The following is a 16,743-nucleotide window of genomic DNA, read 5'->3' as shown; positions in this document are numbered from 1 at the left end:
ATAAAATGTACTTCTTTAAAATCGAGATATCATGTGTAGCGCCATTGAGGCTGTCGCCGACACTATAGTTGCACAGCTACAAAAACGAGTACTCTACCTATCTCTATGATGTGGTCGCCTACGCTATATAGGAAAAGTACCTACAAATGTACAATTAGTTGGCGCTAATTTTATGAAACACGGGGGAATTTATATAATCAGCATAATATAGTTAACGTTTCCGTCTTGCAGTATTGCGCAAAACCGCATAATAAGCTGTCATCGAAGTATTCTGTGACATGTAATGCCACATCCGCTGTTAAATGCACAACAAAGTAATAGTTTGTCTACTGTCTCTAGCCTACCTACCCCTTTTAACCTGCAATGAGTCCCTCACTCTTGTCTCACAAAGGAACAGTATCAATTATTGCTTGCAACGTTTCAGTACTAGACACTGAAACGTGGAATGAATTGAAGATGCCGGGAAAGTGCTTAGTCATAGACAAAAACCAGAGAGGATGGTATTTGGGCGCACATTATATTGGCTGCAAGGAACAAAGTTGTTTTCGTTATCATTCTGGAGTAACAGAATTTGCAGTAGTTAAATGCCTGATCTGTCTGAAAACTATGGCAAATCAAACCAAGGTGAATCAATGAGGAACGTTAAGTATGATATGAGAATATGACGTATCACGTGCACTGATGTACTTTTCTTTCCTTTAGCCCATTATTCATGAATATTTTAGGAGTTCGTGCTCTTGGAGGGTGTTATGGGTGTAAAATGGCACAGTGATGCCATCTGTTGGTAAATGTTAATTACTGAAACTCCAGTGTTTTTACCGGTGTGCTTGAAATACCCGGATGTATTGCAATATACTGAACAAGACTGGGTTACTCGCGTCAATCTCGTCATTTAACATTCAAACAGAGGGTTCGAATCAGCAAGTACCTTTTGACTATGTATAGTCCACATCTCTGCCTACTTTACAGCATAAGAAAAGTGTCAATTCCTTTTGACACTGGAAATAAATAACCTACGTTGCTTCTTCCAGCTTTTGCGCTGAAAGGTATTGAATTTGACCAAGTCCCAGTCAATCTTATCAAAGATGGGGGTCAGCAGGTAACTTCCTTACGCTTTTGTTTTTAGGAAGCGGTATTGAACATCAATGGTGTAAAATATATATGTTCTCATACTGTACACATCAATTTACAGAACAATACAAGGGGTTAAACCCTATGCAACAAGTGCCCGCTGTCCAAATTGATGGCATCACGCTGTCACAGTCGGTGAGTCCAATGATGTTATTGGTTTGTCTTTGTTTCAACAGTGATGTACTTCTGATACACTGATAAAAGTTAAGACAACTTAAATCTAGCTCCAAATTCTTCAAATGTAACATTGACAAGACTCATCCACTCACCCTCAGCTGGCAGTGATCCAATACATTGAGGAGACCAGAACAGGACACAGGCTTCTCCCTGCAGACCCAAAGAAACGTGTGCATGATCTCTGACCTTATCGCCTCTGGGATCCAGCCTGTGCAGGTAAGTGAATTACACCACAAAGAAAGTGGATAAACAAGAGATAAGTATATAACAAATTGAAGGCACACAGTCCGCTGCAGATCTGACCAAGTTTGCAAAACAAACTTTGTTTACTGTATGGACATGTTTGAATTGCCATTGCAACAATGATGACTGTAGAGCTTCTCAGTCACGTCTGATAATTTGTATTTCAGAATTTGTACGTGCTACAGAAGATAGGAGCCGAGAAGGTGCAGTGGGCGCATCATTTCATCTAAAAAAAATTGCCTTACATACAATACCAGTTTCGCTCTAGACAACCATTCCAGTCCTGATTAATGTCCCTGTGTCTTTCAGCCCTGGAGCCCATTTGGAAAGAGACAGCTGGCAAGTACTGTGTAGGGGACGAGGTGAGGGACACTCATCACATCACATCTCTTCAAGTTTAGGAATTCTTGAACTAACCATGTTTACCTTTTAGATTTCCATGGCAGACATCTGTCTCGTCCCTCAAGTCTATAATGCTGAACGGTAAGGCAACCAGTCATTCAGAATTGTTACAGAAGAACACCACAGTATGAGACCGATTCGTCGCTGAACATACAACCCACATGACTTGTACATTTGCCCAACAGGTTCAAAGTGGATGTTGATCAGTTCCCATCTATCAAAAGGCTAAACCAAACCTTACTGAAGGTAGATGCTTTCAAAGAGAGTCATCTGTCCTGCCAACTAGACACACCTGCTGAAATATGTACATGAGAACCCCTCTGATGTCTAAGGGAGCCAGTAGTGCCACCATCATTGAATGCTTCTATAAAATACCTTTGTCTTTGGTTTCAATCTCATTAAATAAGACAATCTATTACCTGTATGATGAGAAGTTTCGTTATTTTAATATTCATAATCACCCATCTACACAAAATATGCCAATGCTGACCAAAGTGGATTTGTTAAGGGAAGCAATACAAAATGTAAAAACATGAACAAATAGTGATGTATTAAATCAATAAAAAAACATTTACTGTACAAATTCCCAAGTACCATACTAGCCCGTTACATGTTACTGTAGAAGTTTATGGAAAGTGAAAGTGGCTGCACTTTGTTAAATAATCGGTTTTGTAAAAAAGCTGAAGTTCAACTTACTTAAATTCAAATAAAACAGAAAATTGATTTCAGCTCTACCATGTGATAACACACACATTGATGAGAAAATATCTAAAAAACAGAAGAGATTGCTTGTCAGATCTGATGTGTATACCATCTTCTCAATGGGAAAAATGCCACTTAAAACAAATGGGCCACGACCCATAATGTGAAACACCACAATGGGATAAAAAGGCATCACTTGCACCATAACTGACAATCAGCCCCCCCCAGGAAAAAAAGCTGATCAGATAAGACTACAGCACAGATCAAACAAAGGGGCCTAAAGCAGCCACAATAAAACTAACTGAAGACTTGATGAAATCTAAGCCAAACGTAACAGAGCCTTTACGCAGAACAGAAAATACCAAGGACTCAAAAGTCCTTGTACGAGTTCCGCCCATGGCACATTCATATTATTTAGAATGTGTAAACCAGATACATGGATAAAAAGTCAATTTATTTTCATTATTTCCCCAATAAGGTCGTTATCGTCTCCCCCTAAGATCCAGTCTCTTATTCTACAGGGATCTCCACTGTGCACTTCATTGTGTTATTGTAGAAGGTCCCAGCGCAGTCGGAGCCCCCAAACACCAAGAGGGTGCAGTGGATGTTGGCATACTCTCCCTGCTTCTGTTTATCAGCATCTGAGATGACAGAGCCTCCCAGATTAATCACACTGTGTCCAGCACAAGGCCTGGCACAGAGCAGAGGGGAGACCACTGAATGCCACATACTGGTGTCTGAAAAGAACCAAGACAGGCATTTTTATTCAGAGCAAATGAAAGAGGCTGGATTACCATCAACTTTCTTAAAAAATGATAGTCCTTGGTGAGTGTGTACTCACCCGTGTTGAAGATATGAACGTCCTGCAGGGCTCCAACAGCACTGCAACCGCCACTGACCAGCATCCTGTTGTCTGATACTGGCAGTGCTGCATGATATCTGGCCACAAAGATGACAGGGCAACGTTAACTTAGTGAAAAGGAATTTCTACACCAATGTACATCGTTGTTGTTTACAGATACTCAGCAATAAATATCAGATTAAACAAATGGCATAGAATTAAATGGTTGCAATATTGGTCTGTGTGGCAATATAGACATTTTTCATCACACCAAATACTTGTTGATGTCCTAGATATCTGAAATACGAAAAATGGCAGATGGGCATTGTGTTCATATTTTACAAGGTTTGTTTTGTATATGTTCTCACCCTCGAGGCAGCGGTGGCATGTTCTCATATTTCACAGCTGTGTACTCCATGAAGCCTTTTGCCAAAAATTAAGAAAATTACATTTGAAGATCGTGGCAACTAGCTTTTTATATAGAGTACTCCACATCACCACTGTCAGTGCCTTACCGAGATCCAAAATGTGGAGGTCGTTTAGGTAGGTTGCAGTCTTCCTGCCACCAAAAATGAGCAACTGGTTGGACAAAAGCGTGGTTGTGTGCCTGTAATGTAAACACAAAATGTGTTTATTAAATAAGCACTGTCGTCCTGTAATGGTTAGATACAGTAAGTGAAATATTCTAATAGCCCAATGCCTTGTCTACAGAAATATAATCAAGGAACACTGACCCAAACCTAGGTAGAGGTCGGTCCCCCTCGACAATGGGTTGGTACCAGAGCTCAAACTCTGGGTTAAAAATGTACAGAGCATTACTGCAGGCCTTGACTCCAGGACAGCAGCTTGGGTGAACCCCCCCAAAAACAAAGAGCTCTTTCTTATAGATAGTTGCAGAGTGGTAGGCCAACATGGGGATATCACCTCTTGCCTAGAGGAAGAATTTCCACAAGAGAGAAAATCAAACTTTTCATTTGAAGGTCCTTAAGGTCAATTAAACTATAAAGTGACAAGTGGCACTGGACAGGACACTCACTGTGACAAGCTTCCACTTCCAGGTTAGAGTGTTGAGGATATAGAGGTCGCTGTAGCGCTGGCCCTCCCTCAGGCCACCGTACACGTAGACGACCTTGGAATCAGGGTCATAGGTCGCAGAGTGGCCATGGGCACATGGGGGGACAGGTCCAGAGGTGGTGGAGTTCATTGGGAACCAAAAATCGTTGTCTGAGAAGATAATGTTGACAATCAATTTGATCAATTAAATGTGTGCTGGGCATTTCAAGATGCCAGGTAACAAATATTTAAATTTTGGCTCCAAATTGTTTTATACAAGTTATTAAAATGGGCAACTCATCTCACCTATCTCCAGTTTCCATAGGGAGTCCTCGCAGTGAGTCTGGTCAGAAGCTTCTCCTCCAATGACAATGGCCGTCTCAGGATCACTCAGACACATGGTGTGGCTCCAGCGCTTTGATGGGCAAACTGAAAACAAAATATCCTTAATGTTTTTCATTCAGCAGAATAGCTGCTATTTGAAATAAACAAATCATTTCATGGCGAATTCTGTAACCTGCTCTGTAGTTGGTCTTCTTCATTCCAGTCTTCTCAACACTGTTCCCTCTAGATAACTTGATTTTTTTGGGGCTAGATGCTCGACCAGTATCCTCCTGAGGAATCATTTCAGGGCTCCACGCGATGCGACCCCTCTTCCCAATCACCGTCCGTCTGGGGGTCTTATCCTTCAAATACCATTAAGATAAAAAAAAACAGGTTACATTTCTCTCGCCCCACCACTCCCTACTTGGAAAGTTTCTTATTCAAGCATGAGCCCTACCGTAAGCGAAATACAGGGTTTCTCAGATAAAGTGGAATCATCGATTTCTGTCTTGTTAGCTTTGAGTTCGGCATAGCAAATGCTGTCTCCTAGATGTGAGGAGTTGGGGGTTGTAATCTGCAAAGAGTGACATATTTGATTTCTGTCTCACTGAACTACAATTTTAATGACAGTGGAGACCAGAAAAATGCCTCAAAATCAAGAGTGTAGTGACAGGTCTACTAACTAGTGGATAACCCTGCAATTTACCCTCTGACTCCCAGAGGTGTTGAGCAGAGTATGGGAGAGATTGCTGTTGTGCTCAACTGGGCTGGAATGTTTTCTTGGCACACATGGAGTATTGCTGTTGAAACTGGCTTCATTCTTTTTGAGGAAAGAGTTGAATAACATCATTTAAGACACTGGTACATTATGTAGGCTGTTATTAATCATTCCAGAATCCTTTGCAAAGACCAATGTAGTATCTGGTCAGTATTTAATTGATAATGTGAGATGTCACAACAAAGTGACACCTGTCACATTAACAATATTGAAAATGTACCGAATAAAAACGCTGGAAACCATACCTCTCCACAAACAGTGAGCAAAACCTTCCCATATACTCCTCTCCTCCCTTTCTCTGTTGCCTCTTGGACAAGGTCAGCATTCCAATCTCCCTCCCAAGTCAAGCACCTTTAAAACAAGCAATATAGACCTTGTATGCATTTTTGCAATTGTTATTAATTAGAATGCATATAGGGCTAATGTACCTTGTTTGGTCTGACAATGTACCAATCCTCTGCGGTTTCACGTCCTGGCTAACCAGAACATCAACTGAAATGGTTGTCTCGCTAGATAAGAACCGCCATTCCCCAAGACTGAATACAACAAGTTGTTTGGGCAGTGGCAATGGAACATGGACCTGGTGGCACTGGCGATTGGATTTGCTACAATAGATACGGACAAACATTTATGCTGTGAACTACAAGGATGGAGATTGGGCATGTCTGTAATGAATAACGATGGCTCAAATTGGGAGTTGCTGCGTGCCCACTTTCAAAATTTCAGCAACGAAATACCTGATAACTACCTGATAAACTGACGGGGTGCATCGTTTAACGACCAGAGGACGAAAAAATGTAACCGTCCCATGTTGATTTCCTCTGAAGTGAATCAGCAAAATTGCAGATTTGCGTTAACGAAGATGGTCCCAATATCACCAGGACAAATCGCTCGCCAGTGCAAGTGAAAGTGGCGTGTAATTTATAAACTGCGCACCTGTTATCGGCTCTATTGGGTTGCAGTGTGCACAGATCTAGGGTCAGTTTAGTCTCAACCCAGTCCAAATCTTCACCATTATGCGGGCCGACTTTACCCTGCTGTCGTGTGACCTCGTTCTATCCTCATCTGATTACTTTTTGGAACAGCTCAAAATAAAACTGTTGATGGATGTTTCATCAGCTGTGTTATACTTACATCAACTCCCTCATGATTGTTCTTAATGGAGAATCATGGGACAAACTCCCATAAGAGCATAGGCCTTAAGCTGTATGTGTGAGATAGGTCAGCTCTTATGATCAAATCCTATAGCATTTATGTAATGGTCTCAATCTTAAACAATTCAGTTTATCCAACTGATTCCGTCATTTCAGCAGCTGCAGGATAACAAAACAAAATCAGATTATATTTGTCACATGTTCCTAATAAACCAGGTGTAGTAGACCTTACAGTGAAATGCTTCCTTACAAGCCCTTTTTACCAACAATGCAAAAACATTTTTAAAGAAAGAAAATATTTGCTAAAAAAATACACAAAAAAATTAAGTAGGAAAAAAACTGACACAATAAAATAACAATAACGAGGCTATGTACAGGGGGTACCGGTCCCGAGTCAATGTGTGGGGGTACAGGTTAGTGGATGTAATTGAGGTAAAATGTACATGTAGGTAGGGGTTATTGTACATTTTTCAGTACATATGTGGCAATTATTTATTTCTGAAGAAGCCAGCCTCTGGGTCATTAGACACCATTAGACCTGGATACACCTCTTGGGTTTATTCCAGAGGACTCAGCCGGAGGACATGGATTGGTTATTCCTGTAGCGTGCCAAGGTCTGTTGCTATGGTCCTACACGCATGAAACTATTTCTGTGAGACTCTACAGGTTGCATGTTCACTAGCGGTTCTGGGGGGGGGGGCCCTAAATGTCGAGTATGAAATTATTTTTACCAAACTAATTTTTGCTATCATTCTTTTTTTACATCCGTTATTAGACAGTGTCAACGATGATGATTATGAACATGGTCTTTTGCCTGCTAATGCCTGCAATGCAGTGAAGAAAAACGATACGACAACAATAACGTCTAATGTAACTGGCCCCTCTAACAGTACAACTGGCCCCAGCTTGCCCCCCCCCCCAGTTGAAATGGTCTAGAACTGCCACAGTGCATGTCCTAATGTGAAGGCAATATTTATTTATTTATTTTTATTTCACCTTTATTTAACCAGGTAGGCTAGTTGAGAACAAGTTCTTGTTTACAACTGCGACCTGGCCAAGAAAAAGCATAGCAGTTCGACACATACAACAACACAGAGTTACACATGGAATAAACAAACATACAGTCAATAATACAGTAGAAAAAAAGGGAGAAAAAAGTATATATATATGAGTACAAATGAGGTAAGATAAGGGAGGTAAGGCAATAAATAGGCCATGGTGGCAAAGTAATTACAATATAGCAATTAAACACTGGAATGGTAGATGTGCAGAAGATTAATGTGCAAGTAGAGATACTGGGGTAGAAAGGAGCAAGATAAATAAATAAATACAGTATGGGGATGAGGTAGTTGGATGGGCTATTTACAGATGGGCTATGTACAGGTGCAGTGATCTGTGAGCTGCTCTGACAGCTGGTGCTTAAAGCTAGTGAGGGAGACATGGGTCTACAGCTTCAGTGATTTTTGCAGTTCGTTCCAGTCATTGGCAGCAGAGAACTGGAAGGAAAGGCGGCCAAAGGAGGAATTGGCTTTGGGGGTGACCAGTGAGATATACCTGCTGGAGCGCATACTACGGGTGGGTGCTGCTATGGTGACCAGTGAGCTGAGATAAGGTGGGGCTTTACCTAGCAGAGACTTGTAGATGACCTGGAGCCAGTGGGTTTTGCGACGAGTATGAAGCGATGGCCAGCCAACGAGAGCGTACAGGTCGCAGTGGTGGGTAATATATGGGGCTTTGGTGACAAAATGGATGGCACTGTGATAGACTGCATCCAATTTGTTGAGTAGAGTGTTTTATAGTACCAGGCGACTGCCTCGCCTGGTTCACCAACTACTTCTCAGAGAGAGCTCAGTGTGTCAGATCGGAGGGCCTGTTGTCCGGACGTCTGGCAGTTTCTATATGGGTACCACAGGGTTCAATTCTCGGGCCGACTCTTTTCTCTGTATATATCAACAATGTCGCTCTTGCTGCGGGTGATTCCCTGATCCACCTCTACGCAGGCGACACCATTCTGTATACATCTGGCCCTTCTTTGGACACTCTGTTAACTAACCTCCAAACGAGCTTCAATGCCATACAACACTCCTTCCGTGGCCTCCAACTGCTCTGAAATGCTAGTAAAACCAAATGCATGCTTTTCAACCGTTCACTGCCCGCACCCGCCTGCCCGACTAGCATCACTACTCTGGACGGTTCTGACTTAGAATATGTGGACAACTACAAATACCTAGGTGTCTGGCTAGACTGTAACTCTCCTTCCAGACTCATATTAAGCATCTCCAATCCCAAATTAAATCTAGAATCGGTTTCCTATTTTGCAACAAAGCATCCTTCACTCACGCTGCCAAACATACCCTCGTAATACTGACTATCCTACCGATCCTCGACTTCGGCGATGTCATTTACAAAATAGCCTCCAATACTCTACTCAGCAAACTGGATGCAGTCTATCCCAGTGCCATCCGTTTGGTCATCAAAGCCCCTTATATAACCCCCCACTGCGACCTGTATGCTCTAGTCGGCTGGCCCTCACTACAAATTTGTCGCCGGACCCACTGGCTCCAGGTCATCTATAAGTCTATGCTAGGTAAAGCTCCGCCTTATCTCAGCTCACTGGTTACGATAACAACAGCCACCCGTAGCACGCGCTCCAGCAGGTATATCTCACTGGTCATCCCCAAAGCCAACAGCTCCTTTGGCCGCCTTTCCTTCCAGTTCTCTGTGGCCAATGACTGGAACGAATTGCAAAAATTGCTTTAGCTGGAGACTTATATTTCCCTCACTAACTTTAAACATCAGCTATCTGAGCAGCTAACTGATCGCTGCAGCTGTACATAGCCCATCTGTAAATAGCCCACCCAATCTACCTACCCCATCCCCATATTGTTTTTATTTACTTTTCTGCTCTTTTGCACACCAGTATTTCTACTTGCACATCATCATCTGCTCATCTATCACTCCAATGTTAATTTGCTAAACTGTAATTACTTCGCTACTATGGCCTGTTTATTACCTTACCCCCTCACGCCCTTTGCACACACTGTATATAGACTTTCTTTTTTTTCTATTGTGTTATTGACTGTACGCTTGTTTATTCCATGTGTAACTCTTTGTTGTTGTTTGTGTCGCACGGCTTTGCTTTATCTTGGCCAGGTCACAGTTGTAAATGAGAACTTGTTCTCAACTAGCTTATCTGGTTAAATAAAAAAAATGGACAAAATTACGTTGGATGACCAAGGATATTACTTCTATTCTCCAAAACTACTAAATATATGCTTTCAGTTGAGGGTTATGTAGCACTCAGGTTAACACACAAATGCTTTCACATAGAGCCAGACATTAGTTTAATCAATATATATAGTACCAGTCCAAAGTTTGGACACACTTACTCATCCCTTTACTATTTTCTACATTGTAGAACAATAGTGAAGACATGACAACTATGAAACAACACATATGGAATCGTGTAGTAACCAAAAAAGTGTTAATCAAATCAAAATCTATTTTATATTTGAGATTCTTCAAAGTAGCCAGCCTTCGCTTTGAACACTCTTGACATTCTCTCAACCAGTTTCACCTGGAATGCTTTTCCAACAGTCTTGAAAGCGATCCCACATTTGCTGAGCACTTGTTGGCTGCTTTTCCTTCACTCTGCAGTTAAAGAAAAACCCTTGAATGAGTAAGTGTGCCCAAATGTTTGACTAGTACTGTATATATGACCCAAAAATCCTTGATTGATCTTGAAAGATAATCATTGGCCGAGACCAAGCTCTCTATACTTTACTACTTAATGGGAACATAAAGTAAATGAGCTGTTGAAAATGTAAAAAATAAAACATAATGAAATGCAAATGAGAATCTTTCTTCTTTATTGTGATTTATTTTCAAAGGAAAGCTTATAAGAAACAGAACTGCATGCAGTACAAAGCACAGCAACCATGGGACACTTATTTTCGGTTCCTTATATTTTAACAGCACAATTCATATGATACAGTACCTTGGAAACATGCACAACACAGATGGATGAGGTACAAACATTCTTTTTTGGAACCACGTATGGGCGGCTATAATCATTTGAGATCATGATTAGGTGCATACAGAGCTACAACACAGAAAACACACACGCAATACAAATTTTCCTCCTTTACAGAGATCTGTGCATAAAATTGTACTTTAAAGGGACGATCCAAATCATACTTTTATACTGAACAAAAAATAAACGCAACATCTAAAGTGTTAGAGCCATGTTTCATGAGTTGAAATAAAAGATTCCAGACATTTTCCATACTCACAATATTTCTCTCAAATGTTGTGCACAAATTGGTTTACATCCCTGTTAGTGAGCATTTCTCCTTTGCCAAGATAATCCATCCACCTGACAGGTGTGGCATATCAAAGAAACCTATTAAGCAGCATGATCATTACACAGGTGCACTTTGTGATGGGGACAATAAAAGGCCACTAAAATTTGCAGTCACTCAACACAATGCCACAACCGTCTCAAGTTGAAGGAGCGTGCAATTGTCATACTGACTGCAGGAATGTCCAAGAGAGCTGTTGCCAGATAATTTAATATTAATTTCTCTACCATAACCTGTCTCCAACTTCGCTTTAGAGAATTTGGCAGTACGTCCAACCGGCCTCATAACCGCAGACCATATGTAACCACGCCATCAGGCAGCTTGACCTATGGGATTGTCTGGGGGGGGGGGACATCTGAGGAGTATTTCTGTCTGTAATAAAGCCCTTTTATGGGTAATAACTCATTCTGATTGGGTGGACCTGGCTCCCAAGTGGGTGGGCCTATGCCCTGCCCAGTCATGTGAAATCCATAGATCAGGGCCCAATGAATGTATTTAAATTGACTGATTTCCTTCTATGAACTGTAACTTAGTAAAATCTTTGAAATTGTTGCATGTTGCGTTTATATTTTTGTTCAGTATAGAAATATATTGAATCTGTTAGTATTTACAATAGTCTAATGCTAGTGTCCACAAAGACCAACCCACCACCTGACAACCAGCAAACTAAATAGGGACTTGGCAATGTAAATATTGAACCCATATTACATAAGAGCTTTTTGTGATAGGGGGTGGCTTTTATTTGTGTCATAAAGACAGACGGTGACCATTTGCTTTATCATTGAACTCGGAGCAACATTCAATATTCTTTCATTGACAATCACTCATTCCAATCACAGTATGCAAAAAAATTATTGAATTGTTGTGCAGAATATTTGTTTAACTGCATTTGGATTATCATACAATTCAAGTAAAAAAATAAAATAAATAAAAGGCTAAAAAGTGACATAGATGAAGCAAAAAATAAAACAAATACAGTTCTTTGGAACCTCTCCTGATTAAGCATTCCACCTAGCAGTCATCTTTCTACCAGTGTTCTTTGATCGCTGCCACCAAAGAAATGTTGTGTCTGATTAATATACAGTACCAGTCAAAAGTTTGGACACACCTACTCATTCCAGGGTTTTTCTTTATTTTTTACTATTTCCTACATTGTAGAATAATAGTGAGGACATCAAAACTATGAAATAACACATATGGAATCATGTAGTAACCAAAAGAGTGTTTAAAAAAAATCAAAATATATTTTTGATTCTTCAAAGTAGCCACCCTTTGCCTTGATGACAGCTTTGCACACTCTTGGCATTCTCTCAACCAGCTTCATGAGGTCTCCTGGAATATATTTCAATTAACAGGTGTGCCTTGTTAAAAGTTCACTTGTAGAATTTCTTTCCTTCTTCGTGCGTTTGAGCCAATCAGTTGTGTTGTGACAAGGTAGGGGTGGTATACAGAAGACAGCCCTATTTGGTGAAAGACCAAGTCCATATTATGGCAAGACCAGCTCAAATAAGCAAAGAGAAACAACAGTCCATCATTACTTTAAGACATGAAGGTCAATCAATGCAAAATATTTCAAGAAATCTGAAAGTTTCTGTGCCAAATTCTTTCTTTGAAAGTTTTGATTGTAAAAACAATCAAGGGCTATGATGAAACTGGCTCTCATGAGGACCGCCACAAGAAAGGAAGACCCAGAGTTACCTCTGCTGCAGAGGATAATTTCTTTAGAGTTACCAGCCTCAGAAAGTGCAGCCTAAATAAATGCCTCACAGAGTTCAAGTAACAGACACATCTAAACATCAACTATTCAGAGGAGACTGCGTGAATCAGGCCTTCATGGTCGAATTTCTGAAAACAAACTACTACTAAAGGACACCAATAAGAAGAAGAGACTTGCTTGGGCCAAGGAACACAAATAATGGACATTAGACCAGTGGAAATCTGTCCATATTTGAGCATTTTGGTTCCAACCACCGTGTCTTTGTGAGACGCAGAGTAGGTGAACGGATGATCTCCGCATGTGTGGTTCCCACCGTGAAGCATGGAGGAGGAACTGTGAGGGTGCTTTGCTGGTGACACTGTCAGGGATTTATTTAGAGTTCAAGGCACACTTAACCAGCATGGCTACCACAGCATTCTGCAGCGATACGCCATCCCATCTGGTTTGCGCTTAGTGGGACTATCATTTGTTTTTCAACTGGACAATGACCCAACACACCTCCAGGCTGTGTAAGGGCTATTTGACCAAGAAGGAGAGTGATGGAGTGCTGCATCAGATGACCTAGCCTCCACAATCACCCAACCTCAACCCAATTGAGATCATTTGGAATGAGTTGGACCACAGAGTGAAGGAAAAGCAGCCAACAAGTGCTCAGCATATGTGGGAACTTCTTCAAGACTGTTGGAAAAGCATTCCAGGTGTAGAGGCATTCTACAATGTAGAAAATTGTCAAAATAAAGAAAAACCCTTGAATGAGTAGGTGTGTCCAAACTTTTGACTGGTACTGTACATATACTATATATCTTTAAAATATGGTCAATTTGCCTTAACTCACGGCACATAACTTTTAAACAGAACATGGCACAAACACAAGGCTACGTCAAATCTTTCTCTATAAACACAGTAAAACATATGAGCAAAATGTCCCACTTCATAATTCTCTGGTCGTCTTAGATTTTAAGTGTAGATAGACTAGGAGCGAGCAACATACGCTGATTGTGATGAAAAATCTATGCACCTATAATTAACCATAACATGTTCTATGGAATCAAAAATATATGTAATTCTAGTAAGTCATACAGTCATATGCAATAGCTGACGCTTACAGTTCCTCAGGCACTGTAATACACTCTGTAGTACAGAGTCTTATTTCGCCATAGTGAGTAGGAGTTATTAAACTTCAGAAGGTAAGTGCCTTTTCCTGGATACTCGTGACTGCCACCTTGCACTGCCATGTGACTGTCCAGACGATACACAGGTAAGATTTCCCTTATGTTGGACTTGGCCAATGATTTAGAAGCCTTCTCAACATCCCCTGTGTTGATAAGTCCTGCATGAGACAACACATATGGCCTTCAAGACAATTACAACCTCAACTAATTTAAAGAGAAGTTATTATTAAATATATTCAAATCTTTTCAAATAAAATTGAGATTATTTCGTATTAAATTAGTTTGGAACTAAAATTTCAAACCAAAAGAGGAGGTGCCTACTGACCTTCTAGCGGATTTTCCTCCTCTTCGTCGTCACTGGATTCACTGATGTGGACTGTAATGGCCTGGCTGGTGACAGGGTTCCAGTCAAAGAAGATTCCAAAGGCTATGTCATAGCTATCTGTGGCAAACTCCCAGCACACCTGCTTTCCCTCAGGAATGGTGGGCACATGGACTGTCATAATGTTTCCTCGTTTCACTGTCACCACACTGTCCTTCTCCAGTCGCAGCTTGGACTTGAGCTCCTTAATCGCCATGGAGGTCCACGTGGAGGGAGGCTTCAGCGGTGGCATTTGGGCTAGAGCACAACCATAGACTATATGTGAGGACAACATAGGAACCAAACATGAGCAGCGTTCAAAAATGTGTGATATAATTACTCAATTTGAGATCCTTTGTCAAATATATTTTTTTTCAGCATACTCATTATTTTATTAATATGTTGCAATACAGACATCAGACTTCAGAACATGGATGAAAGCTATGAGTTCTCTTTAGTGGTAGTGGGTGTTAAACCCTAGACTAAATTGTCTCACCTTTTCTCTCTCCAGGGTTCTGGCTATTCCCACTGCTGTTGCTCTCCTCAACATCTCCCCCTGTGGCCTGCTGCCCGGCAGGAGACTGTTGATTAACCTGAAAACACACAAGTGCTTGCAGTATTTTCATTTCATTGCCATGTACTTTTTTTATGTGGCATGATGTGTACCTCAGCTGGCTGGTTGGACCCCTCTGTGCCATTGGTTCCATCCATATCAGGGTGACTTATGGGGTGGTTTGAGTTAGAGAGGCCTCTGCTCTGGAGCCTGTACACAGACAGTATGACCATTCTAACTTCTAAACACAATTCAGCATACAATACAATTGTGCTATGTAAGGCATACATAAAACAGGCAATGCATTACAACTATACAAAATGGTTATGCCGTATTTAAATTGTATTTAGTAATAGCATATTGCAGGAATTAAATACAGTAGATATACAGCAAAAGATCAAAGTAGGTCTAGCAAGAACAAGTGAGTAACCTGTCTAGCAGATTGGTCTCCGACGTTATCCAAGGGAAAGAGGAAACCGATAACACTGTCAGTCTGGATTGACGCTCCGAAGTAGCCTCTAATTCATCTATCTCTAAAATGAATGCATAAACACCGTTCAATCTCGCTCTAAATAGCGTACTGTATTAAGTCCCCCACCACTTCTCTCTATCCCTCCCCTTTACACACACACACACACACACACACACACACACACACACACACACACACACACACACACACACACACACACACACACACGAATGCCGCGTTCAAAACAACTTGGAACTCGGAAATCTCCGACTACAGTGTATTCAAGACAACTGGAAATCAGAAAAAAACGAGCTGGGGAAAATTGTTTTGAACGGTCACCTAACTCGGAATTCCAACTCGGACCTCTTTCTTGAGCTTCGACCTGAAGATCAGTGTCGTCATTATTTGACCTCGTATTTTTCACAGTTTCAAGTTGTCTTGAACACACCATAAAGCGCAGTTTACCATCATATCAGAAGACATTGTCAATCTGTCTGGAAGGCATTCAGATCCTGTATCATGAAAGAAAACGAATAGACACCAGAATACATTTTCACCAACGTAAAAACGAATAGACACCAGAATACATTTTCACCAACGTAAAAACGAATAGACACCATCATTGTTTTTTTTTACCAACGTAAAAACATACGAAAAAGTTTTTGGGGGAGGGGGGTATTGTTGTTGAATTGATAGATATTGCTACATTGTTGGAGCTAGAAACATAAGCATTTCGCTGCACCGTGCTTCTACATCTGCATTGCTTACTGTTTGGGGTTTAGGCTGGGTTTCTGTACAGCACTTCATGACATCTGCTGATGTAAATAGGGCTTGATAAATACATTTGATTGATTTTGCGTACGCAACCAACAAACTGATTTGATTTAGTCCGCGAACTTAAGTCCGATTGGTGCGCGCGCGGTTACAAAGTAACATTCCTAGATAGCTTCCTGGTCACATAATTGCAACAGATTTGAAACCAATTTCATGATAAAATGTAACAGATACATTGAGTTGTTACAGACTGCTACTGGCATGCTGATGTCCCCGCTGAGCAATCACTGCACCCACTGGCTATTCTGAGCTGGAGGTACGCGTGCTAACGTTAGCTATAGTTAGCTAGCCAGTTGAACTAGTCGTAAGATCCCCTGACATTCTTGGAATCGATGCATCTCGACATAATCTTGTAACTCGTCAACAAATTACAAATAAAATAAAAAACTACCAGAGATAATGATAAAGGCACTCGCACATCTGAGCTATCTTTTTTGCAGGTGCATGGTAATAGGTGAATAAGATTAG

The 16,743-nt window shown here is 41.0% G+C and overlaps 2 protein-coding genes and 1 pseudogene across 3 annotated transcripts; 1 reads left to right on the top strand and 2 right to left on the bottom strand.

The window, feature by feature from the left end:
• Positions 1-404: 404 nt before the first annotated feature.
• On the top strand, positions 405-2,368 carry LOC106611094 (maleylacetoacetate isomerase-like; annotated as a pseudogene).
• A 16-nt stretch (positions 2,369-2,384) lies between these two features.
• On the bottom strand, positions 2,385-6,725 carry zgc:163014 (rab9 effector protein with kelch motifs). The gene is made up of 13 exons (XM_014210844.2): positions 6,400-6,725; positions 6,080-6,256; positions 5,897-6,002; positions 5,580-5,693; positions 5,331-5,447; positions 5,067-5,235; positions 4,856-4,978; positions 4,533-4,720; positions 4,231-4,427; positions 4,012-4,103; positions 3,865-3,919; positions 3,497-3,594; positions 2,385-3,392 (listed from the first exon to the last, which is right to left on the bottom strand). The coding sequence occupies exons 1-13, from the start codon at positions 6,459-6,461 to the stop codon at positions 3,166-3,168; spliced, it is 1,725 nt and encodes a 574-aa protein (XP_014066319.1). The 5' UTR covers positions 6,462-6,725; the 3' UTR covers positions 2,385-3,165.
• Positions 6,726-13,425: 6,700 nt separating this feature from the next.
• On the bottom strand, positions 13,426-15,610 carry LOC106611095 (protein TMED8). Of its 2 annotated transcripts, none has more exons than XM_014210961.2 (5): positions 15,400-15,610; positions 15,083-15,179; positions 14,913-15,009; positions 14,381-14,692; positions 13,426-14,213 (listed from the first exon to the last, which is right to left on the bottom strand). In XM_014210961.2, exons 2-5 carry the CDS (start codon positions 15,125-15,127, stop codon positions 13,996-13,998), a joined length of 672 nt encoding a protein of 223 aa, XP_014066436.1. In that variant the 5' UTR covers positions 15,128-15,179; positions 15,400-15,610; the 3' UTR covers positions 13,426-13,995. The 2 variants fall into 2 exon arrangements, with proteins under 2 accessions (XP_014066436.1, XP_014066437.1); XM_014210962.2 differs by having other exon boundaries at positions 13,432-14,213; positions 14,381-14,674.
• Between the last annotated feature and the right edge of the window lie 1,133 nt (positions 15,611-16,743).

The sequence above is a fragment of the Salmo salar genome, chromosome ssa09, assembly GCF_905237065.1.
Source record: "Salmo salar chromosome ssa09, Ssal_v3.1, whole genome shotgun sequence".
Lineage (NCBI taxonomy): Eukaryota > Metazoa > Chordata > Actinopteri > Salmoniformes > Salmonidae > Salmo > Salmo salar.
This window is presented reverse-complemented; position numbering and strand designations above follow the sequence as displayed.

Coding starts and splice junctions, on each gene's coding strand:
- zgc:163014 (XM_014210844.2), bottom strand. CDS start 6,461: ATGGGACGGTTACATTTTTTCGTCCTCTGGTCGTTAAACGATGCACCC. Junction 5,448..5,579: donor ACACCTCTGGGAGTCAGAGG/GTAAATTGCAGG, acceptor CACTCTTTGCAG/ATTACAACCCCCAACTCCTC. Junction 3,920..4,011: donor CCTCCACATTTTGGATCTCG/GTAAGGCACTGA, acceptor TTTTGGCAAAAG/GCTTCATGGAGTACACAGCT.
- LOC106611095 (XM_014210961.2), bottom strand. CDS start 15,127: ATGGATGGAACCAATGGCACAGAGGGGTCCAACCAGCCAGCTGAG. Junction 15,010..15,082: donor GGTCCAACCAGCCAGCTGAG/GTACACATCATG, acceptor GTGTGTTTTCAG/GTTAATCAACAGTCTCCTGC. Junction 14,214..14,380: donor GGAGGAAAATCCGCTAGAAG/GTCAGTAGGCAC, acceptor TGTCTCATGCAG/GACTTATCAACACAGGGGAT.